Source organism: Delphinus delphis, chromosome 20 (assembly GCF_949987515.2).
Source record: "Delphinus delphis chromosome 20, mDelDel1.2, whole genome shotgun sequence".
NCBI classification, from domain to species: domain Eukaryota; kingdom Metazoa; phylum Chordata; class Mammalia; order Artiodactyla; family Delphinidae; genus Delphinus; species Delphinus delphis.
Genome location: NC_082702.1, coordinates 8,539,697 through 8,565,296, shown reverse-complemented (window position 1 = coordinate 8,565,296; position 25,600 = coordinate 8,539,697). Strand labels below are relative to the sequence as shown.

Sequence of the window (25,600 nt, the reverse complement as noted above, 5' to 3'; positions counted from 1 at the left end):
GACAGGGCCTTCACAGCGGTCAGATGACTGTGCGTCCCCTGCCTGCTCGTGGCCTAATGGCTTTCATGTCTGCAAGCTGGGCTGCCCGGTGGGGACAGTGACGGGGCCAGGGAGGCAGAGGGGTGCCTTGGAGTGGCTAAAGGAGACGTGACAGGCCTGGAGGTGCCCGTCCCAACTGGCTGCCCGTGCAGATTTCACCGCTGCAGAGGGCTGATGCCAGCTCCTAGCTCGCCCTCCTCCTCCTCCTCCAGCTGGAAGGGCTCCACGGGCCACCTTGCCCTGACGATGGGCTCCACGTGGTCCTGAAGCCGGTGCCGCTTCATGTGGGCATTTCGACTCTTGATCTTGTCAAACACCCTGAGGAGGCACCAGAGGACACAGGGGTCAGAGCAGGGGGAGGCGGGTAGCCCTGAGGGGGGGACCCCAGGGGGCTGAGGGCAGGTGGCGTGGGAGCATCCAGGGAAAGGGTGGTACCTCTCACACTCCCGGCAGGGAAAGAAGCCTTGGCCCTCCCTGCTCCCCGGCAGTTCAGGGGTCCGCTTCGAGCTGGCATTTGGGCTGGAGTTGAGGGTGGACTCCCTCCTGTCAGTCTTTCTCTTTAATTCGGGGATTGGACGGTGGCTGGGTCTATCCCGAGGGCTACGAGTGACCTGCAGAGGTGGCAGAGATGATGAAAGGGTGCTGACCGCCCTGCCGCCCTTCTAAGGGAGAAGCAGGTGTCCAGAGCACAAACGTCGTGGGGTGCAACCCCCCCCACCCCCGCCCATCTTGGCTGGGCACTGGGCATCCAGATCCGCACTCAACTCCAGAAGCCCTACCCCGAGACCCTCTACCTTCGCTTTGGTCCTGTCTGCTTCATCCGGCTCTCTCTTGGCCCTCTTTTCCGGCACTGGGGCTCGGCCGCAGTCAGACTTCATCGTTTTTTTCCAGATGTAGTAATACTCAACGCACTGGGCTACAGTTTTTGTCTGGACCTAGTGGAGGAAGACAGAAGCCGGCTAAGGACAGTGCCTCAGGAGCAGCAGTGAGTATGGCCTTGACGCCCTAAATCCCCTCCCCATGGGGCCAGCTGCCACGTTTTGAAAGCCCTCCTGAAACGTCTCTCCCCTACAGCTTGGTATGCTCCTCTGCTACAGGGGACAGAGAATCACAAAGTCCTCCCGGGGATGAAGGAGTTCAGAGAGAAGCCACCAGAGTCAACACCATCTAAGCTCTGCACGCTCTGAGCAACAAGGCTAGCCCAGGAGCGCTTCTCTCCAGGAAAACGCACACAAAGGTACACGCGAGGACGCTCACTGTGACATCACGTGGAGCCACATGTCTACCGACTGGGACTAATTAAAGCAGAGTGTCCTTACGTGGTGGATACCTCACAGCCTTACGCGACAGCTAGGCAGAGCCCTCCAAAAAACTGAAGAGGAAGGAATACTTCGCAACTCATTCCATAAGTTCAACATTTCTCTGACACCAAAGCCAGACAAAGATATTACAAGGAAAGAAAGCTACAGACCAATGTCCCTCATGAACATAGATGAAAAATTTTAAACAAAACTTTAGCGAATAGAATCCAACTCTCTCTCTCTCTCTATATATATAAAGGACAATATACCATGACTAAGTGGAGCTCATCCCAGAAATGTGAGGTTGGTTTAACAATCTAAAACCAATGTAATTCATCATATTAAACTTAAAAAAGAGAAATCATATGAGCATCTTGACAGGTGCAGAAAAAGCATTTGATACAATGCAATGTCCATTGCTGATGTAAACTCTCAGCAAAATAGGAATAGAAGGAACTTCTCTTCAACCTGATAAATGATACCTACAAAATCCCTACAGCTAACGGTGGAGTGGTTTTCCCTCAAATATCATGAACAAGACAAGGATTTCCACTCTTACCACTTCTACTCAATACTGTACTGGTGGTTCTAGAGTGCAGCAAGGCAAGAAAAAAAGTAAAGGCATTCAGGTTGGAAAGAAAGAAATAAAAGTGTCTTTATTTGCAGATGATATGACTGTCTATGTAGAAAATCCAGTGGAATCCACAAAAAAGTTACCAAAACTAGTAAGTTAGTTTGGCAACACTTCAGAACACAAGATCAATATAAAAATCAATTTTATTTCTATACATACTAGCAACAAACCATTGGAAACTGAAATAAAAAAGAACTCTTTATAACATCACAAAAAACAGAAGTACTTAGGAATAAATCTGACAAAAAATATGCAACAACTGTACACTAAAAACTTTAAAACATTGCTGAAAAATTAAAGATTTAAATAGAGAGATATACCGTGTTCACGAGTCAGAAGACTCAATATTGTTAAGATAACAACTCTCCCCAGTTGACCTATAGAGTCAAAAACAGTACCAATCAAGCTCCTAGCAGGAATTTTAATTTTGAAATTGACAAGTTATTTCTAAAATTCATAGGGAAATAAAAAGGATCTAGAATACAAAAAATAACTTTGAAAAAGAATAACAAAGTTGAAGGACTAACATTTTCTGATTTCAAGACTTAGAATAAAGCTACAGTAATAAAGACAGTATGGGAAGAGCTTAATAAAAGACAAACAGATCAATGGAACAGAATACAGAGCCCAGAGGTAGATGCATATATATATGGCCAACTGATATTTAACAAAGGTACAAAAGCAACTGAGTGGAGGAAGTATGATCTTTCCAACAAAAGGTACTGGAACAATAAATATCCATACGCAAAAAATGAACTCACCTCGTACCCCATACAAAAATAAACTGAAAATGGACCATAAATCTAGAAATAAAACCTAAAACTATAAAACCTCCAGAAGAAAACACAGGGGAAAATCTTTGTGACTTTGGGTTAGGCAAAGATTTCTTAGATACAACACGAAAAGCACAGTCTATAAAAGAGAAACTACTAAGTTATGCTTAATCAAAATTAAAAACTTTTCTTCAAAAGACACTGTTAGGACACTGACAAATTGCATATTGGGAGAAAATATTTCCAAAGCATATATCTGGATAAAGGACTGGTGTTCAGAACAAAATAAGAACTCCTACAACTCAATAAAAACACAGTCACTCCAATAAAAACATAGGCAAAAGATATGAACACACAGCTCACCAGAGAAGGTGCACATATAGCAAAAAAACACAAAGATGCTCAGCATCATTAGTCATTAGAAAAATGGAGTCAGATGCTACTGTACACTCATTAGAATGGCTAAAATTAAAGAGACTGAGCATACCAAGTGTTGACGAGGGTGTGGAGCAACTGAACCTTTCACAACCTGCTGGTGGGAATGGGAAGTGGTACAGCCACTTTGGAAAACAGTTTGTCAGTTTCTTAAAAAGTTAAACATACATCTACTATAACTTACCCTCATTCCCCTCCTAGGTATTTATAATCCCACCCCCATCCCCGCAAAAAAAAAAAAGAACCCAGTACATGTCCGTACAAAGACTTGTACGTGAGTGTTCAGAGCAGCTTTATCTGTAGTCATCAGTAACTGGAAACCGCCAACAGGTGGATGGTTAAATGAACGGTGGTCCGTCCATACAATGGTATACTCCTCAGCAATGAACTATGGGTATACACGACAACATGGATGAATCTCAAAATCATTATGTTGAGAAGCCAGACAAAGAAGATCACATGCTGTATGATTACTGCATTTATATAAACCTCTAGAAAATGCAAACTAATTTATAGTGACAGAAAGTAGACAAGAGTTGACTAGGGACCCGGGTGGCAGGAAGGAAGGGTTGCAAAGGGGCAGGAGGGAACTTTTGGGGGTGACAGATATTTTCATTATCTTGATCATGGTGATGGTCTTACAAGTGTATAAATATGTCAAAAACATTAAATCTTACACTTTGATTATGTGCAATTTTGCGTACATCAAGTTAAAAAAAGAGCAAAATAATCAGCAGGATATTAAATATATGATCTCATCCTTTTTTGAGAAAGTGCATACAGGTGTGTAAAATCCATATGGGCAGTAAATGCCTGTCAGGTTATCAATTAGAAGTAGGATTGTGGGGAGGGGCCTGGAGGGCTTTATTTTGAACATGGGATTCATTTCTGCACTGTTTGGGGTTGTTCAAAGCAATGGCATTTTAGTTGTCAACTGTTCACAGCATGAGCAGAGTATCGCCCCTGACAGGCCCTGCAGTTTTAGCGCCTCGGCCGTGTGAGGGAGCCTTGTCTACACCAGCCTGCCATGTTTGCCTTACCGTCTTGTGTATCAAGTAGAAGTCCTTCTTGTGGGCACAGAACGCCTTCTTAAAGAGCCTCTTCTCCGTAGAGGTCCAGATGTCTGAACCTATTGGAGAAACAGCCAAGAGGAGGAAGGATGTTTCTCCTTCTGGGACCGCAGCCACGGCTGAAGTGCAGACTCCCCTCCTTTTTCAGGCCACCGAGCGCCAATTATATGCCAAGATTTCTGCTAAGCCCCTTACTTGCTTTACCTCACACAATCCTCACAAAAACCGTAGCAGGTAGGGGCTATGACCTTCCCCACTTGACGGGTGCAGCAACTTGAGGCTTCCGCTGGTTAAGAGACTTGCCAAGTGCAGGCACGGGCCCCAGGTTGCCTGACTCCAGGGCTGGCGTGCTCAGCTGCGGAACCTGAGCCCGCCCCAACCTGGCACCCCCCTTCTGGCCAGGCAGAGCTCATGAGGGAACCAGTGGAAAGGGGAAGGTTGGATCCAACTAGAGAACAGCACCCACTGAGTCCCCCAGAGAGGATGGGCCCTTCTGGGAGGGCAGATGCAGGCCCCAAGAGAACTCCTGGAGGCAGAGCTTGCCATGGAAACTGACTGGCTCACAGGGGCCTCAGCCAGGCCAAAACCACGCGGGCAGCCACGCTCCAGTTACCTGTGTAGTGATAGTTGGCGAGAGGGTGAGTCGGTGGCTTCTGGGGTCCTTTCAGTAAGAGGGTCTCCAGGGCAACCTGGAATGAGAGGAGTGGCGGGCAACTCTCTGAGGGAGGGAAGGTGAGGTAGAGGCCCGCCTTCATTCTTTCATTCATTCAGAAAATATGTGCAGCCCTCCCCAAAGCCACCCCTACCCCAGGGCGACTCAAAGTGTGGTCGGTCTGTGGACTGGCCACCAGCTGTGAACCACTTGGGACACATTGCCTACAGCACTAAGCGTACTGTTGAGTGCAGCTGACGTTACCTTTTTCATAGCAAGATTTACTTGAAGGAAACAGTGTGTGGGCTTATTCTGGCACAAGCTCCTTATTTCTTCAAGGAGCAGCATTTGGAGTGGCGCTGCCCCTGCCCTACCCCATTTTATGGTCCTCATAGCACTGATCATTATCTATCACTTTTAAAAAATGTATTTCATGTGTTCACTCTCCTAAAATGTAAGCCCTGCAAAGAGAGGGCATCTGTCTTGCTCAACAGTGTAACCTCGGTCAGGACTAGCTATGCAATTTGCAGCACCCAGCACAAAATGGAATCACGGGGCCCTGTGTTCAAAAACTGTTAAGAATTTCAAGATGGTGGCAGCAGAGCATTAAACCAAGAATGGGCCCCTGAGCTGGCCCCAGCCTGATATCATGACATCACCAGGTATCAGGAGGACCCAGTAAATACGTGCTGATTACTCTGCTGAGCACCCACCACGTGCCAGCCACTGCATCTCAGCTTGAGAAAAAGCACCATATAGCCCTGACTCTTGGGTCTCCAACTCGGGTGACGTGACTTCTTCTCCCACTACACAGAGTTGGACTTCTTTCTTTGCTAAACTTCAGGATTGTGAGGAGGGTCCTTGGAGGAGGCAGAGGCATTTCTGTTGCATCAGAGGTTTTCACACACCATTTTTAATCAAAAAGTTAAAGTTCAGTAAATAAACCAGATTAATGCAGGCCCTGAGTTGCTTCTGCTAGGCACCCCCTCCCCAGTGCCGCTGAGATGAGGTAACGCTGGAGGAACCCTGGTGCTCTGCTGTCACCCCAGATAAATAACTGATTGACCCCGTATGTGTGCATTTCCCCTACATTCACAAGGACACCACCAGTCCCAAAGCGACCAGGGAGAAGGGTGGGTGGCCAGCCTTTGGTTCTCGTGAGCTGCAAAGCCCCAAGTAGAAGGCACGTGTCTTGCGCCTAGAGCCCCTGGCCGTAAGAGAGCAGGGAGCTTCTCACAGCTCCTCTGAGCCCACCCTCGCCTGCACCTCACCTGGATGTTGCCCTGGGCTTCATGCAGGCAGTGCAGAGCGAGCTCCAGGTTGGTGCCCCCGCCCGGCATCACGCTGGAGCAGGCCACGTTGCAGAGCTCGGTCACTGTTTCCAGCAGGCAGCCCGGCAACGGGAAGGAGAGGAGGCACAGAGGGTCAGCAAGTGCCAGAGAGGAAACCTCCCCGACAGCACAGGTGGGGCGGGGGGCTCCTGCCACCATCTCCCTCACCTCTCTGTTAAAAGCAGGCTGAGGGAAGGGAAGGACAAGGAGGACGGGCAGAAACCCTGCTCCTGGCACCTGCTCTCGATGGCCTGGCCAGCTACTGGGTGAGAGGAGAGGTGGCGCAAGGGACTGCAGCACAGCAAAGCAGTACTGCGCCGAAGGCCAGCTCTGCCCACCCCACCCCCGCCCGGGGGTCACTGCTTCTTGGTCAAGGTGAGAACTGGGAGGAGAAACCCCTTGGAGATGGAGGAGGGCCCTTGGGAACCCGGCCCCAAAGTCTCAGCCACCTCTATCCTGCGTTTCCGGGTTGGTCATCACATCTCCCCATGGCTTCCAGACCAGAGAAGCTGCATGCTCGTCACTTCCAGCCAGTGATCTGTCCTGGAGCTCTGGGATCTCAGCCTGAAACCGGCTTCCTATGTTGATGTGTCTGAAATGAGGCCACACACACGGACATACAAGACATATGTGTGTGACCAAGATGGGAAATAAAAGAGAGATGTGCGGTGAGCCCTGCTCTCAGGCCACAGCCCTGCTCTGTGGAACCCTTCGGCCATCTCTCAGACACCGGGAGTGCCCATCACCCCAATAGACACGTGCACGTATTCCACAGACCTCTTGCGGGATACTCTCTTCCTTCCTCCAGTTCGCTTCATAGCCAGATTTCTGGCCTCAGGCGTTTGGGGTAGGACAGAGGAGTTATGTGCTGATACCTGGTATGCTTCCACATCCAAGGTAACATCCATCTAGCCACAGCCCATGGCTATAAAAGAGTGTCTCATTGTGGCATCACCAATTCTACCTAGAACCCCAGGGTGCTGGGCATTCTGTCCACAGAGATCCAACTATGGTATGTCTGGACAGAAGGAATATTGGAGAAACACCTGGAAAAATCCACCACTTCTCTCCTAGAGAGGCTCTGGATGTAGACCTGACTTTCCCGGGATGAAGGCTCCCTTGGGAAAAACCGACACTGGAATGCACGGAGGGTAAAAACATCCCCACTTTGGAAGGACCCTCAGGTTCTAAGTCTGTCCCAACTCACGGTTCAGTGCTGATCTTGGTGTTGTCCTTCACCACACAGATGCCAAAAGAGCCGTCCACGTGATCTGGAAAACACCCAAAGAAGAGCCTCAAGAGGACTGGCTAGAACTGCCCCGCGAGGCCCTTTCTGCCTGCCTTTCCAGAGCAGCTAAAGGCAGGCTCTTCAAGATGGCATGGTATACACATACTGCTGTATATAAAATAGATCATCAACAAGGACCTACTGTATAGCACAGGGAACTATACTCTATGCTCTGTAAGAACCTATATGGGAAAAGAATCTAAAAAAGAATAGATATGTGACTATGTATAACGAAATCACTTTGCTGTATACCTGAAACTAACACAACATTGTAAATCAACTATACTCCAATATAAAATTAAAAATTAGGAAAAAAACGATTGCATGGTATGGAGTTTCCTCAAAAGTTAAAAGTAGTAGGGAGGGTGGGAGGGAGGGAGACGCAAGAGGGAAGACATATGGGAACATATGTTTATGTATGACTGATTCACTTTGTTATAAAGCAGAAACTAACACACCATTGTAAAGCAATTATACCCCAATAAAGATGTTAAAAAAAAAAAGTTAAAAGTAGAACCACCATATCCTGCAGCAAACCCACTTCTGGGTATTCATCCAAGAGAACCACAGTCAAGACCTCAAAAGGATATCTGCACTCCCATGTTCACTCCAGCACTATTCACAATAGCCAAGATGTGGAGACAACCTAAATGTCCATTGACAGATGAGCCCGTAAAGGAAATGTGATATAAACATACAATGAAATACCATTTAGCCTTAAAAAAAGGAAATTCTGCAATATGCAACAACATGGATGACCACTGAGGACATTATACTAAGGGAAACAAGCCAGTCACAGAAAGAGAAATACTGCATGACTCCACTTATATAACGTATCTAAAGTGGTTGAATTCACATCAATATAATCAAAGAGTGGAATAGGGGTAACCAGGGGTTGGGGGAGTGGGAAATGGGAGGTTACTCATCAATGGGCATAAAGTTTCAATTAAGCAAGCTCTAGAAATCTGCTGTATAACATTGTACCTATAGTCAACAATACTGTATTGCACACTTAAATATTTGTTAAAAGGGTAGATCACAGATTAACTGTTCACATCACAATAAAATAAAAAGATTGCATGGAAGGGGGATAAGACTTCTGAAAAAGTAGAGTAAGGAACTCGGCAAAACAACAAATTTACTGATAAAAATAATTTAAAAAAAAAAAGAACAGTAAGCTAAAGTCTCTGCAAGTTGTCCTAAAGGCATACAGCATTTTAAGAAATACTCATTTAGGAAAATCTACTAAACCTTGGTAAGAACAGTGAGAGTCTGTGGCACTGGAGCCATGGCTCACTCCCTTACCCACCTAGCCCCCAGCTCTTTGTAATGGAAGCTCTACCCAGGTAGGTGCAGCCAAGGAGATGGGGGCTGCTTCTTCCCCCGGCTCCCATGCTTAAAGGATTAAAGTAGGATAAAATAAAAATTTCTCATCAAAGAGAAAATGCCATTAAGAGATGGAGATTATTTTTTAAAAAGAAACAAATGTGGACTTCCCTGGCAGTCCAGTGGTTAAGGCTCCGTGCTTCCACTGCAGGGGGCACGGGTTCGATCCCTAGTTGAGGAACTAAGATTCTGCATGCTGTGCGATGCAGCCAAAAAAAAAAAAGAACCAAATGGAAATAATTCTGGGGTTAAAAAACTACAATAATCAAAATAAGGCTCAACAGTAGATCTGAGCTGGCAGAAGAAACGATCAGCAAACCTGAAGATAGAACAATGGAGACTATGAAATCTGAAGAACAGAGAGAAAAAAATGTAGGCAAGTGAAGAGAGCCTCAGAGAAATGTGAGATGTCATTAAATGCAACAATATATATGTAGTGGGAGTACCAGAAAGAGGGGAGAAAGGGACAGAATATTTAAAGTATTAATGGCTGAAAATTTCCCAAATTTGATGAAAAACAATATGTATATCCAGCAAACTCTATAAACTCCAAGAAAGGTTAAACACAAAGAGCTCTACATCCAGACATAACATAGGCAAAATGTTGAAAGCAAAAATAAAGATAAGATCTTGAAAGCAAAAAGGGAAAAACAATTTGTTACATACAAGAGCACTACAGTAAGATTAACAGCTAACTTCTTAACAGAAACGATGTAGGTCACAAGGCAATGGGATAATATATTCAAATTACTGAAAGTAAAAAAGGGTCAACCAAGTATCTTATATTCAGCAAATTGTCTTTCAAAAATGAAGGTAAAATAAAGACAGTCCCAGAGAAATAAAAACTGAGAATATCTGTTGCTGGCAAACCTGTCTTACAAGAAATATTAAAGGTGAAATATTATTCAGCCGCAAAAAGGAACAAAATACTGATACATACTGCAACATGGATGAAACCTAAAAACATCATGCTAACTAAAAGGAGGCGTTCATAAAGGACCACATACTGTATGATTCCACTCACATGAAATATGCAGAATAGCCAAATCGATAGAGACAAAGTAGATTAGTCGTTACCCACGGCTGGGGGTGGGGAGGATGGAAAGGAGGGACTGCTGATAAGTACAGGGCTTCTTTTGGGGATGATGAAAATTTCTGAAAACTGATGGTAGTGATGGTTGCACAGCTCTGTGAATATACTAAAAACCATTAAATTATATACTTTAAAGGGATGAATTGTATGGTATGTGAATTATATATCCCTAATAAAAATAAATACTAGAGAAAGTTCTTCAGATTGAAAGCAAATGACATCAGATGGTAACTTGAATTCAAACCAAAAAAAAAAAAAAAAAGCGAAGCACTAGTAAATCTGGGTAACTATAAAACTCAGTATGATTGCATATTTCTTTTCTTAAGTGCCTTAAAAAACAACTGCATAAAACAATATGTATTGTGGGCCTGTAACATATAGAAATATGATATATGTGACAGTAACTGCACAAGGAGCACAGCTGCATTGGAGTAAAGGAATATCACCTCAGACAGTAACTCAAATCCACAAGAATAAATGAAGAGATCAGAAATGGTAAATAAGAAGGTTAATACAACAACCTCTATAAATCATGCTTGCTTTCCTTTATTCTCTCAGGTTTTTTACACGAAATAAAATTATATAAAGCAGTAAACATGACCAGTAAGGTATTACTGGGTCTCTCACATATAATAGCAAAAGAGTTAGAAGGAATAGAGCTAGATAGGGGCAGTGTTTCTATATTTCATTGTTAATGAGTTATTACACAACCTAACAGATTCTGATAAGACATATATTTTAAGTCCTAGAGCAACCACTAAGAAATGACTAAGAAAAAGTGAAAAATTAAGGAATTAAAATGTTACACTAGAAAATACTTAATACAAAAGAAAGCAGGAAAGGAGGAACAGAGGGAGAAAAAGACATGTAACATATAGAAAATAAAAAGCAAAATGGCAGATGTAAATCCAACCATATCAATATAACATTAAACAAGAATGGATTAAACAAACCAATCAAAAGGCAGAGTTTGTAAGACTGGATAAAAAAAACACATGATCCAACTAATGGTGTCTATAGGTAACATGCTTTATTTTCAAAGACACAAATAGGCTGAAAGTAAAAGAAGAGAAAAATACATACCAAGCAAACAACAACCATAAAAGAGAATGGAATGGCTATACTAATGTCAGGCACATTAGACTTTAAAACAAAAAATATTACTAGAGATAATGATAAAATTATTGTAATAATGACAAATGATATCACAATCACATCATAATGATAAAAGGTCAAGCCATGAGGAAGATGTGACAATTACAAACATATACACACCTAAAAACAGAGCCCCAAAATACACAAAGCAACAAACGACAGAACTGAAGGATGAAATAAAACATTAAAAAATAATAGTTGGAGATTTCAATACTTTCAACAGTGGATAGGGCAACTAGGCAGAAGATGAACAAGGAAATTGAAACTAACTAGACAAAACAGACAAAATACAGCATTCCACCAAACATCAGTAGAATACATTCTTCTCAAATTCACATGGAACATTCTTCAAGACAGACCGTATTCTAGCCCATATAACATGCCTCAATAAATTTTAAATTTTAAAATAAATTTAAGGGAATTCCCTGGCGGTCCAGTCGTTAGGACTCCACGCTTCCACTGCAGGGGGCATGGGTTTGATCCCTGGTGGGGGAACTAAAATCCTGCAAACCGCACAGCACAGCCAAAAAAATAAAAATAAATTGAATAAATTAAATTTAAAAAGAAACAAAGTATGTTCTCTGACCACAAGAGAATTAGATTACAAATCAATAAAAGGCAGCAATTTGGAAAATTCACAAATATGTGAAAATTAAGCAATACATTCCTTAATAATCAGTGTATTAAACAAGAAGTGGAATGATAAATTAGAAAATACTTTAGCTGAATGAATATAAAAACACAACATACTAAAACTTACAAAATGTAGCTAAAGCAATGTTCAGAAGGAAATCTATAGCTGTAAAATGTCTGTATTAAAAAAGAAGAAAAGTCTCAAATCATTTATGGTCAACTGATTTTCCATAAAGGTACCAAGACAGGGCTTCCCTGGTGGTGCAGTGGTTGAGAGTCCGCCTGCCGATGCAGGGGACACAGGTTTGTGCCCCGGTCCGGGAGGATCCCACATGCCGCGGAGCGGCTGGGCCCGTGAGCCATGGCCGCTGAGCCTGCGCGTCCGGAGCCTGTGCTCCGCAACGGGAGAGGCCACAACAGTGAGAGGCCCGCGTACCGCAAAACAAACAAACAAACAAACAAAATAAAACCCCACAATGAGCTACCACTTTACACCCACTAGGATGGTTATAATAAAAAAGACAGATAAGAAGTGTTAGCAAGGATGTGGAGAAACTGGAACTTTCATACAACGCTGGTGGAAATTTAAAATGACCCGGCCATTTTGGAAAACAGTCTGGCAGTTCCTTAAACGGTTAAACATAGTTACCCTTCGACCCAGCAATCCCACTCTGAGGTATATACCCAAGAGAAATGAGGACTTATGTCCAACAAAAACTTATACATAAATGTTCTTGACAGCACTATTTGCAATAGCCAAGGGATGAAAACAACCCAAATGCTCGTCAACTGATGAATGGATAAATAAAATGTCGTCTATCCAGAGAATGGAATATCATTCATCCATGAAAAGAAATGAAGCACTGATGCATACTACAACATGGATGAACCTTGAAAACATTATTCTAAGTGAACAAACTAGACACAGAATATCACATATTGTATGATTCCAATTATATGAAATGTCCAGAACAGGGAGACCCATAGAAAAAGCAGGTTGGTAGACGGGTGGTTGCCCAGGGCTGAGGAGTTGGGGGCTACAGGGCCTGTGTGTAACCGCTCGTGGACATAATCTTCTGGGGTGATGAAAATGCTCTAGAATTAGATTGTGGGATGGGTGTACAATCCTAAGAATACACTAAAAAAAACACTGTACACTTTAAATGGGTGATTCATATGGCGTGTGAATTATATCTCAATAAAGCTGTTTAAAAAATTACTCGAAAGGGCAGGCAGAAGGGTGGTTAGGCTAAATGGCGTCTATTTTCTTTCTGGCTACAAAATTATAAGCACCTAGAAGGCTGCTGGTCCCAGATGGTCCTGGGATAGTTCTGAACAGCAACGGGACCCCCAGACCAGACCCAGGCGTAGGCCAGAAAGAATGCCTGGACCAAATTCTACAGGGGGCGGGGGTCTGGCCCCCCGCAGGCCCGTCGTGGGGTGATCAACCTCACTCACCAAGCATGGCGCTGATGAGCCTGTCGGGACGGGCCTGAGCAGATGTGGAACAGAGAGTGTTGAAATACAGCCCAGAGCCCTCCCGGATGGGGCTGAGCATTGGGGGCGGCGTGTAGGGAGGGCACTGGGACAGTCCCTTCAGGAGGCAGTCCACCAGGAACACGGGCGAGCGCAGGCAGCTCTGGCGGCATCCTCCCGGGCCCGGCTCCCCAGACATGGAGGGCGGAGGAGGGATGAGCAGTGCCTTGGGCCGGGGGAGCTTCTTCCGCTTCCTGTGTTGCCTGCTCTCCTTGCTGTCTCTCTCTTCCCCGTCCTTCTCCTGTCCCTGGAGAAGAAGAGACTTCAGAACCACGGGGGTCACCTGAGGCCACCGGCCCCACAGCGCAGTCCTCAAGATGGCCTGAGAGTGGGAAAGGGTACTGACCAGCCAGACGCACACCCAGCAGAGTCCTCAGCGCAGGAAGCCGGGCAGGGCCACCACGCCTGAGCCAGACTCCAGACCCTAAGCCGGGCGACCTCTGACGCTGGAGCCTTCTCAGGCACCCACACCCCCCAAGGAGAGGCCCTCACTCAGACCATTTTGGAAACTCATGTCCGTTGTTGAAGTGACTGGCACTTAAAGTGTGGGGGCCAGACGGGTGCAACAGCATGACAAAAGGAAAACCTGTTCTCCTCAAAATGACAGCAGCTCCTGCGAGACCAACAGTGGGCTCCATGCACCCCGTCCCCGAGTCCAGCATGAACTTCTCCAGGTGGGGTCTTCCAGCACAGGCTGAAGAGACGATGGCTTGAGCTTGCTACACTCTCTCTTACCTCCACGCAATCTCCCCTCCTCTCTGCCCATCTTACCCCTCCTCATCCTCCAGCTCTCAGCTGCAACACCCGCTTCCTCAGGCAGGGTCTCTGGTGCCCCCGGGGCTCCCACAGCTCCCTCTCCCAGCCCGGCCCGTTCTGGGTCGTCAGTGTCCGGGGATGGGTCTATCTACTCCGCTGGGCTGGAAGCCCCAGGAGACGGGGGCAGGCCTGTTGTGGTCGCTGCAGTGTCCCCAGCCCTGCCCAGCACAGGGCCAGACACAAAGGAAGTTCACTGCAGGTTGAATGGATGAATGAACACGCAAACCAAGCTCTTCTGGAGTCAGGATTTGGGGGCTTTTCTCACAGCTCCCACTGGCAGGTGGAAAGCAGCTGGAAGGAAGTGCACCCACCTTGCTCCCCGGGGGATGGTTCGCTGGAGCCACAGGCACCGACACAGGGACCACCAAAGGGGCTGCGGTCATGTTGTCCAAGGACTTCCTGGCTCCCGGGGGACTCTGCCTGTCGCCCTCCGGCCTCAGCACCTGTCTTGGTGGCTTGCAAAACTCCATGCCACACACCTACACACAGAGAAGAGCCAGCCCTTTAAGAGACACAATAGGTAGGGAGCAAGGGGCCCCTCCAGAGCAGCAGAGCCCTGACTCCTGGCCCCCAGCCAGGCTCCCCGCAGGAGGACGGCTCCATCCTGAGATGAATGGCAGCTTCGCGCCCCTTCACCTGCGGCTCCTGCTTCCCTCGAGGTGACGGCCACTGGTCGCTGTGAAAACACATGTGGCTGCTCAGCCCTTTCTCTGTATAAAACATCTGGCTGCAATTCTTGCAGACGTAAGTGCTCCTTGGCTCTGCCCAGTCTGTGGGACCGCCATTGTGCTGGTTACTGTGGGGAAAAAAGGGAGAATGGGACTCTGTCCCCAAACACTGATCCTCTGACAGCTCTGGACGAACCCTAAGAAATGGAGATGATGCCCCCGGTTCTCCGTGGCCTGGTGCTCGCCCCTTCAGGAGTGAAGCATCCAGAGCTCGCTCCCCCACAGCCAGCACATCAAAGCCACCAGAGGACTCCCGAGGGGCTTCTGAACTTACCAGCCACCTGCCATGTTCTCCTCCTTCATCGGGTCGGGGAGCCGGTAGATATTTCCACCCTGAAGACGAAAATACATCTGAGTCAACATATCAGAAATGAGATGCAAGAGTGAAAACTATAAGACTTGGAAGAAAACACAGGTGTAATTCTTGGTGACCCTGGAGTAGGCAGTGGTTTCTTGGATGACTCCAAAACCAAACAAAAGACAGAACGTATTGGACTTCATCAAAACTTACAACTTCTGTGCTTCAAAGGACATCATCAAGAAGTGAAAAGACAGAATAAGAGAAAAAAGTTGCAAATCATGTATCTGATAAGGGACTATGTATATTTATGTATCTATAATACATAATGAACTCTCACAGCTCAATAATAAAAACACAACCCAATTTAAAAATGGGCAAAGACTCTGAATAGACACTTATCCAAAGAGGATACACAAATGGCCAATAAACAAATTAAAAGGTGCTCAGGATTATTAGCCATCGGGGAAATGCAAATTAAACCATAATAAGATTATCATTTCCCACCCACTAAGGTGGCTGTAATAAAAAGAACCAACTGGACAATAACAAGTGTTGGTGAGGATGCAGAGAAACTGGAGGCCTCATACACTCTGGGTAGGAATATAAAACAGCACAGCTTTTTGGAAAAGTCTGGCACTCCCTCAAATAGAATTACCCTATAGCCCAGCAATTCCCCTCCTAGGTATTTCCCAAGAGAAATGAAAACATATGTCTAAACAATAATCTGTACACAAATGTTCATAGCAGCGTTATCACAATGGACAAGAAGTGAAAACAACCCAAATATCTATCAGCTGATGAATGGATAAATAAAATACGGTGTATCCATACAATGGACAAATTACTTAGCAATAAAAAGGAATGAAGTTCTGATCCATGCTTCAACACAGATGAACTTTGAGAACATCCTGTTAAGTGAAAGAAGCAAAAGACACAAAAGGCCATGTAGCGTTATGATTCCAATCACGTGAAGTGTCCGGAAGAGGCAAATCCATGGAGACGGAAGGTAGATGCATGCTTGCCAGGGGCTGGGAGGGATGGAGAGATTGCAGGTGACAACCAAAGGTGTGGGGTTTCTTTTTGCGGTGATGAAAGGGTTTTGGCAAAGAGTGGCGATGGGGGCATGACCTTGTAAACATACTAAAAACCACTGGATGGTACACTTCAAAGTGGTGAATTAGATGGTACGTGAATATTAAAGCTGTTAAAAAAAAAAAAAAGAGGAAGAGGTAGCTGTGGTGTAACAGGAAGGATGCTGGACCTCGGAACATCACGAAGAGAAGTGGCCAAGCTCTCTGCGCCCAGGACCTCGTGGGCACGATGTGGGAGGACCCAAGCTGCTCCACAAGGACAGACTGGCGCCAGGCCTGCAGCAGGGGCCAAGTCGGACTTGTGGACCTGTGATTCACAGCCAGAAAAGACATAGCATTTCACGTATGAATGTCAAGGGCAAAGGAGCTCTGCCTTTACATTCTCTGAAGAAGTGAAGGAGGCAAATCCAAAAGGAAGCGAAAGGCAGAAAGGAAGCAAATAGAAAAAGTTTAGTGAAGAAGCATGACACAAAGTGTCTCTGACAACTCTAAAACCCTGTTCTGTTTTGTGTGTGTGTGTGTTGCAGGGCTGAGGGTGATGGGAGGAACCATCACTTCTCTGGACCTTCATTCCCCCCTCTGTAAACAAACTGCATCTGAGGATTTGCTGAGGTCAAATACAGTGCCTGGACAAGTTAGAAACACGGAAACAGGTAAGGACGAGACTCTGCCTCCTGCACGGTCAGGTCCCGTGAGAGGGCCCTGGTACCTGGCTCCTGTTGAATATCGTCAGCTTGGACTTGGAGTCCCAGGGGCGATCCGCTGGAGGCCCGACCGATGACGAGAAGGAAGCCATGGCTACCTGGCTTGGAGAAGCCGCACAGCGCATATCCATTTTCACCTTCTCCTTCCGGAAGCCTGAAAAGCGCTGGGCCCTGGAGTTGCCAGAGGAGAGCCTGTAGCCTCCGCCCCGGGAGCAGGCTGGGCCCTTTTCACCTTTCGTGGCCCCGGAAGCCATGCCACTCTCAGCCTGGGCCTGCTTCCCTGGGAGGCGGGCTCTGGATGGCTCCTCCCCTCCTAGCTGGGTCTGACGCAGGCCCCCGGGGGAGAAGATGTCCCCCAGGTCCAAGGTCCCTTTCGAGGATCTCAATTGCTTGGCCAGAGAGGAGATGTCTGGGTTCCCAGGCGGGTCCAGGGATGACGCTGTGAGGGCAGGTGGAGCGGCAGCCACTTTTGGTCTTCCCTTTGTATCCTGGCTCACGCTGCTGGGGGAGGCCTCTGTGGGGAAAGCGGGTGTGGATTTTCTCCTGCAGGCTAGGGATCCCTCTGGCTCAGGGTTCATGGGGCCAGCATGGAGAGAGTCAACAGTGGGCGCCATAGGCGGGGGCTGCTGTGGCCACAGCCCCTGCAGTGACTTCAGGGCAACTTGCTTGCCGTCGGGCGTGGGAAGCTTGGAGGAGGCGGCGGTCACCTGGGTGTGGGAGAAGATCCGCTGGGACTTGGTGATCATCTGGAACACCTGCATCTGCTCGTGGCTCACCAGAGACTCCTGAGACTTCAGGAACAGCTGCCGCAAGAGCGGCGTGGCATCCGACGGGAGGCCGCTGGGCTTCAGGCCGTCCTGGGGGCCAGACTCACCAGGGTTCTGCCACGAGAAGGAGTTGCAGTCAAACTTGCTCTTCTTGGAAGCCGAGGAGTCGTCTTCCCCGCTGGTGCCGGCATATCTGGGGTCACCCGAGGCTTCCTCCGGTGCCTTCAGGAGCGTGGGAGGGAAGGGCGGCGTGTCCTCCAGACTGGTGCCCCGGCTGGGTGAGGGCTCCCCCGCAGGGGAGTCGCTGCTGAGCCCGGGGCCAGGCTCGGAGCCCTCCCGGGACGGCACTGCAGAGGGCTTGTGGACAACAAACATACTGTTTCCTTTGCTCTTAGGGCAGCCCGACAGGTTTCGGAGCCACTGGAAACTGTGGCTTAATGGCTGGGAACTGGTGGGGACAGTCTGGCCACGGAACAGAGGCAGGCAGGTGGGCAGGGGAGCGCCCTCGGGCCAGCCCTCCAGGGATGATGGGGGCTGGAGCAGCGGCAGCTCCGGTTCGGCTGGGTCAGGGCCGCTGTTCTCCGCTGCCCGCGAGTGGACGGCTGTTAACACGTCCGTCGCAGGCTCCTTCCGTGGGGGCCAGGGCTCCTCGGGAACCTCAGTGCCCAGGGCTCCTGGGGCCGCCGGGGTGCTGGCTGGGCCGCAGAAGGAGGACCCTGACGAGGGCAGGCAGGAACAGGCCGTGTTACTCCCTTCGCCGCTGTCTGAAGGCCCTCCCGGGGCTGGCCCGGAAAGAGGGATCTTCTGCTGGACGATGCTGTTCATGATACAGCGCAGGAGGTCTCGGTTGGGCAACAGGGAGCTGGGGGATGGGGTTTCCGGGGGCACCAGGGACCACAGGCTTGCGGGTGCGGGCTGGCTGGCCACCTCGTGCGCGTGGGGTGAGTTCCTGCAGGCCTCCTCCTCCGGGGGGGCCTCCTTGAGGATGCACAGGCCGTGCTGGACCTCGTAGTGCCGGCGCAGGGAGCGGTAGTCGCAGTAGCTCTTGCTGCAGCCCTGCTCAGTGCACACAAAGGGCTTGGTCTTCTGGTGGGTGAGCATGTGCCCCGTCCTGGAATCACATGAGGAGGAAGTTAGCGGGTGTCTCGGCGTGGGTCACCCACTGCAGGAACCCAGGCGTGTCCCCAGGGGGCAGCAGCATCGCAACTCAGAAACTGTGCTCAGACCCTATGAGGAAAGACCCCTGCTACAGTCAAAGCCATCTGGAAGGGGGAGCTCTTTCCCTCACCCTTAAGCAAACCCCTAATCTGAGATTAAAAAAATCAGTGGGAGCCAAGTCGGAGTTCCCCAAAGTGGGTTCCTAAGGAACACTAGTCTCCAGAGTTGCTCCCTGAGGACTTGGGCTCAGCTGGCAAATAAGTTTTGAAAAAACACTGTTTACTTCTTGTAGGTTCATAGTAGCCAACTGAAAAGCCACAGAGTAGATAAAGAGATATCTGTTTAAATTTCCATGTCTCTCAAACTCATTTGCCCACAAAACCATTTTTTTAAATAGCCCCTTTTAGCATCCCCAAGAACCAGAGAACCAGAGTTCTGAGAACACACTTGAGGAAATGCTAACTTGGGGATGATCCTTCCTTGAACAAAGGAGTCTTTGCCTTCCCATAGGATTCCTCTAGACAGCTACCTGGGAGCCCCACAGCAAAAAAAAAAAAAACAAAAAAAACCCACCAAATTTGCCTATAATTTCTGCAAATATAAAAGAATGCAAGTATGTATTATATTTACATCATACTTATATCTACATTAATATATTATAAATATAAACAAATGGGTAAATCACCCTCTGGGTTCCCAACAATCCTACTCCGGATGGTTCTAATCAACGTGGCCCAATAAATAATAAAACCCTTTCCCAAATGTGGACCGTTGGCCTCCATCTGAGGGAAGCAGCAGAGAGGGGATCCGGAGACCCGCTTTCTAGCCCTAACTGTTACCAGCTTGTGACAGGAGTAAATTATTTCCCATTCTTAATGGGGAGAGGGGAGAGGATGAAATGAAAGCGGGATTCATCGAAGCCCTCAGTAAAGGCTGGGCGAGCTGTAAAAATGCAAGGGATCGTCCTCTCCCACTTACAAGTCTCTTGGTTTGAAAGTCTGTCTCTCTTCCCTCAGCAGCAAGAAAAGCTTATCATTTCTAAGACATGAAGAACAAACAGAATTCTGCTCCTAACTCTTATACTGAGATTGCCTTTTAAAGTCAAGTTAAAAAAAAAAATCGAGTTAAAAAAAGGGGGAATTAAAAAGGGAAAAGAAAGAGTGAACACTCCATTGCCATGTTCTAGAAACAGGCATTTCAGAACCCCTCACGCCCTGGTGTTCTCCCAACATATATTCCTCATGGAGTGCATATCTGTTCTGCTCAGACACCTACCAGGGACTCTGAAAATTTCTCTACAGAGTTAGCCCAACTCTCTCTGTGACAAAATTGCCTCTGGAGTGTGTTTTTAAAGCATCAGAGTCCTGTCTGCAACTCGCAGCAGCGCTCTCCTCACTGGAGTGAATTTGGAGGCTGGGGAGGGCGGGCTGTCCGGGGCAGTGTAGGCCCTGCGCCCCCAAACACTGGCCGTGGGAGGAGCACAGGTCGCACACACCTGGGACACCCGACGGTGGGGGGCGGTGCAGGTGGATGGGAGGGGATGCAAAAGAACCAGGAACACGCCCAGCCCCCAGCAGCCCCCTAAACAGACGTCCTGACCAGACTCCTACATACAGGTGGTCCTGACGCTTAAAGGCCTTGCTGCAGATTTTGCACACGTGTCTCCTTTCCTGGCTGTGCGTCAGGTAGTGCTTGCTGAGAGAACTGGCACTGCTGAACACCTTCCCACAGAGGCTGCAGTCCAGGAGTGGGTTCTGAGGGGAACTGTGCTGCCGCTTTCCTTTCCTTGTGCTCCCAGACGTGGCCCTGCCTCCTTTGTCAGCCTCTTTGGGCACCTTGAGCACGCCTAGCCCCAGGTCTAGACAGAGGGAGAAAGCACAGGTTATGATATCCGGGGACATTGGAGCCCGGGCGGAAGCACTCTACCACCCTCGGACCAACTTCAGAAGCTGAGTCCAACTCAGGGAATTGGCCAAGAACCCCAACTTCAGCAGCTTCACTCGCAGAGACGACCAGGTTTAGCACCAGGTGAGGGGGAGAAGGGACCCTGGTCAGGGCACCCCTCCAGGGCAGCACCCAATCTTGAAGCCACACTTGGGGGGTAAGAGAAGGGACAGCAACAGTCTGAGCGCTTCCAGGACAGAGTGACACGACGGGCAGGGCTTCATGACGGTAACATCAACAGCACACTTGCAAGTGCAATCCAGAAATGTACAATGCAAAATCTTAGAAAAGTTTAAGTCCTTTCTCCCAGCCAATTCCACTCTGGGTTTTTTAATTAAGGAAATTAACGCAGATCTGTACAAATTAACGGAGATCTTGCAGTTAACTGCAAGTGAGTTAACTGCAGCATTGTTTTTCCTGGTGAAATGTGAGAAACCACCTAATAACTGACACAAGGGCAGGTGGGTGACTGCATTCTGGTCTCAATGGTCTATGACGCAGGCATTTAAGATAAAACTGTAGGAAAATATCCGACGACGTGAAAGGATGTTCATGCTGTACCACTAAGTGCTGTGCCACTAACAAGAGGACTGTTGAAAAACAGAATGATCTAGTCTTTAAAAGGGAAAAATAAATTTGAATAGAAACAAACAGAATGGGATTGATTGGTAGGATCATGGATCAACTTAATTTTCCTTTTCCTGTATATCTGAATTTTCCATGTTTCTGTACTCCTTGGGTAAATGATAAAAGGTATTTCCACGAATGACGTCATCAGAGGAACAGGTGAAGGGGCTGGGAATGTCCACGTGGGAGAGGGAGACATCTTCAAGTAGCTGAAGGGACAGGATGTGGAGGAGGGAGCAGGTTGCTTCTGTCTTGCTACAAGGGGCAGAGCTAGATTTGATGAATAAGAGGTAAAGGGAGGGACTTCCCTGGTGGCGCAGTGATTAAGAATCCGCCTGCCAATGCAAGGGACATGGGTTCGAGCCCTGGTCCAGGAAATTCCCAACGTGCCGCGGAGCAACTAAGCCCATGCGCCACAAGTACTGAGCCCGCGTGCCGCATCTACTGAAGCCCACGCGCCCAGAGCCTGTGCTCCACAACAAGAGAAGCCACCTCAATGAGAAGCCCATGAACCGGAACGAAGAGTAGTCCCCGCTTGCTGCAACTAGAGAAAGCCCACATGCAGCAACGAAGACCAAACGCAGCCAAAAATAAATAAATAAATTTATATTAAAAAGAGGTACAAAAAGAAAAGTATAGGGAAGCTGATTTTAAATCACTAGAAACGTAAGGACAGTGGATACAAGAACTAAGAACTCTGCAGGCTTGCTGCTGTGTTCCCAGCTCCTGGGATTCCCATTCTTGTACTTGTAGGCACGCAGTAACTGTTGGGTGGATGAATCATGGAAGATTTTTCTACCCCTTAAGACGGATTAGACTGCCCCATGCGACAGCAAGTTTAGAAACTGCCCTTCATCTAGGACGCAGCAGAGGCTGGCCCCAAGAATCCAACGGGTCAGGGCGTGGATATTGCACCGAAGGACCCCAAATGCTAATTCTCTGTGGCTGAGATGTAGCTTGAGAGACACAGCAGAAAGGAACCTCGACTCTCATCCCAACTCTGTCTCTGGCCATTTGTCACTTAACCTGCCTGGTCTACATCTTCTTCATATGAAAAACTGCTGGGTCGAGGGGTCGAATGATTCTAACAATTTAAATGAGGGAAAATAGGACTCTCATGTGGGAAAGTCCTTGCCTTGCTAACTTACTTTTAAAATGCTCATTAGAGGACTTCCCTGGTGGCACAGTGGATAAGACTCCGCGCTCCCAATGCAGGGGGCCTGGGTTTGATCCCTGGTCAGGGAACTAGATCCCATATGCATGTGGCAACTAAGAGTTCGCATGCCACAACTAAGGAGCCCGCCTGCCGCAACTAACACCCAGTGCAACTAAATAAATAATTAATTCTTTAAAAAAAAAAAGATGAGTATTTAAAATAAATTAAAAAAATAAAATAAAATGCTCATTAGGACTTCCCTGGTGGCGCAGTGGTTAAGAATCCGCCTGCCAATGCAGGGGACACGGGTTCGAGCCCTGGTCCGGGAAGATCCCACATGCCACCGAGCAACTAAGCCCGTGCCCCACAGCTACTGAGCCTGTGCTCTAGAGCCTGCGAGCCACAACTACTGAGCCCACGTGCCACAATTACTGAAGCCCATGCACCTAGAGCCTGTGCTCTGCAACGAGAAGTCACCGCGATGAAGAGCCCGCGCACCGCAACAAAGAGTAGCCCCCGCTCGCCACAAATAGAGAAAGCCCGTGTGCAGCAACGAAGACCCTGCGCAGCCTAATAAATAAACAGAAGTTTTTCTCTAAAAATAAATAAATAAATAAAATGCTCATTAAAGCAACTGTTAAACTAGAGAACAAAATGTGGTTTAAAAAAAATTGGCAGGGGGCTTCCCTGGTGGCGTAGTGGTTGGGAGTCCGCCTGCCGATGCAGGGGACACGGGTTCGTGCCCCGGTCCGGGAAGATCCCACATGCTGTGGAGCGGCTGGGCCCGTGAGCCATGGCCGCTGAGCCTGCACGTCCGGAGCCTGTGCTCCGCAACGGGAGAGACCACAACAGTGAGAGGCCCGCGTACCGCAAAAAAAGAAAAAAAAAAAATTGGCAGGGACACTGAAAAACAGGCACACTGAGTCACTGGCCCGGGAAGCCACTTGCTCTTCCCAGAAAGCATGTGCACAAGCTCTAAAAGTGTGTGTGTTCTCCGACCAGCAAGCCTACAGGGAGGAATATGTGCGAAGAACTCATCCAAGAGAAAACTCAATGGAAAAGTTATTCACAGATCCACTATAACAGTCTATCAGGCAAGAATATGGTCCGACAATACAATGGAATAACCATCACAATGACAACCGAATAGTCTACCTTCATATAAGAAAGCAGACACAGTAAGTTTTAGAAACTTCAAATGAATTAGACACTTAATACATCTCTGCAAAACCATGTGTACCCTAGTGGCTTCACCTACGTTTTTTAAAAATCCACGTGTGGGAGCCATGGGGGGGATTTTTCTTGTTATTACTTTTCTTTATTTTCTAAGTTTTCTATATAAATATGTATTACTTTTCTAATTAAAAAATATAAGCATATCCATTTGTATGAATCTGAATTTAAGTTAGAGAAGTGTAAAGAGTTAAAATTTAACGTTCAGTGGATTTTTTTTAATAAGGTAACCAAAAAAAAAAAATCCTCAAGTTTAAAACAAATTAGGAAAAATTGAACTAGATTAATGTTTTGCAACATTCGCTGGGGGACACAGACCCATATGAAAATCTGGTGAAAAATCACAGTTTCTCTGCCCAGCAAAACGCACATGTACTCACCCTAGCAGCATTTTTAGGTAATTTCTGTGGTTCAGGTTGAGAACCTTAATTACTGTAGCCAGGCCTCGCCCAGCATCTGCGATACCAAGGATGTCCTTGGTTTCTAGGATTTCACATTTAGCCATGGTTCCAACACGGGGACAAGGCTAATGGCTTGTCTACATTGTGTGGAGTGCGGGCCTCAGTAGTTTTTCATTCTAGCGAGTATGCAGGACATTTCTTGAGCTGCTGATCCCAATTAACATTGACATTTGTTCTGCAGGGCTGTTCCGGATGTGGCCTTCCACGCGTGTGGTGTGATTATAAATATCAAAGAGCTCTTAGTCAACTCGTCTAAGCAACTTACCCAAGAACCCATGAAGTGGGTTAAAAACAAAAATCAACTTTATCCTATGGCGGAAGTCTGAAGGTAAACCAAAAGGTGATTTAACCAAGGTCTTTGACTATTCCATTAGTTCTCCCTTTGCTCCTCCGCTGTGGAAGAGAAAGACTTAGAACTGCATCAATGGACTGTCGGAAGGTATTCTAACAGTATTGGTAAAAACCACTACCATCTGTCCAGTGCTTCACAGCCTGCAAAGTGCTTTTACTTTCATTTCTTCTTTTGCTTCTTACTGCTGTCACTCTGGGGGGGAAGCAGAGTGGGTATTATTGTCCCCCACTTTACAGGTGGAGACAATGAGGCTTAGGTAGGTTAGACAACCAAGGAGCAGGTGGACAGGATACTGGGTCATTCTGGACATCTCAGAGGCGAAAGGAGCCTCTGAGATGTGGTGATGGATGGGAAAGTGTCCCATCAACTCAAAGGTCTGCCCACACCACACACGAGATTAGGATACCCCCAAACATCCAAGTTTCTCAACGTTATTCCCCAGGATCAGTGTTCAGTTTCCTTGACTAGGAAGTTGGGAACAATTTCCAAGTAGGAAAAAAGTGACTGTTCCCTATTCGCCCGTGGAAGAGAAAAATGTTCTTAACCATTCCGGGTACACTCAACCCCTCACCAGCCACAGGAACTCTCAAACAGCCCGCCAGGCCAGGGACCCGGGTGGACAGCCTCACCTTGTAAGGAAGTCTGAGATTCTGGATCTGCATACTCCTGCAGCAGCTTCATGGAGTCACTGTCCTTCCCTGAATACACAGACAGGGCATCCAAGTTGTCCTCCAGCACCTCGCTGGGCGCATCGGGCATCGGGAGGCTGGGGTCTAGGTCCAAGCAGCTCAGGCCGTCATATAGCAGGTCTCGTGAGCCGGGCCCCAGATCCCGGTTGAGGGTGTCACTGCATTTGAGCGCCTGGCTCTCGGGAAACGAAGGGAGGTGCATCTCAGATGGAAGGGTGCCCTTGTCCCCCAGGCTGCACTGGTCCAT

General features: G+C 47.6%; 1 protein-coding gene and 1 long non-coding RNA gene across 2 annotated transcripts in view; one reads left to right on the top strand and one right to left on the bottom strand.

The window, feature by feature from the left end:
• Positions 1 to 1,316, top strand: part of LOC132416273 (uncharacterized) — a 6,593-nt gene extending 5,277 nt beyond the window's left edge. Inside the window, exons 2-3 of the long non-coding RNA XR_009517527.1 lie at positions 931 to 1,024; positions 1,114 to 1,316. This is a non-coding gene — a long non-coding RNA (uncharacterized lncRNA). The remainder of the gene's footprint in view (positions 1 to 930; positions 1,025 to 1,113) is intronic.
• On the bottom strand, positions 195 to 25,600 carry ZNF541 (zinc finger protein 541). The gene is made up of 15 exons (XM_059999605.1): positions 25,294 to 25,600; positions 20,506 to 20,749; positions 16,972 to 18,844; positions 15,145 to 15,203; positions 14,779 to 14,938; positions 14,454 to 14,621; positions 13,249 to 13,573; positions 7,443 to 7,506; positions 6,685 to 6,827; positions 6,176 to 6,279; positions 4,866 to 4,941; positions 4,223 to 4,311; positions 834 to 974; positions 475 to 650; positions 195 to 357 (listed from the first exon to the last, which is right to left on the bottom strand). Exons 1-15 carry the CDS (start codon positions 25,598 to 25,600, stop codon positions 195 to 197), a joined length of 4,092 nt encoding a protein of 1,363 aa, XP_059855588.1.

Bases quoted from the DNA above. Each gene is read 5' to 3' on its own strand.
- ZNF541 (XM_059999605.1), bottom strand. From the start codon at position 25,600: ATGGACCAGTGCAGCCTGGGGGACAAGGGCACCCTTCCATCTGAGATG. The intron at 20,750-25,293 runs GTGAGGCTGTCC...CCCTCTGTCTAG, and splicing joins ATCTCAGACTTCCTTACAAG to ACCTGGGGCTAGGCGTGCTC. The intron at 6,828-7,442 runs GTGAGTTGGGAC...GCCTCATTTCAG, and splicing joins ACCAAGATCAGCACTGAACC to ACACATCAACATAGGAAGCC.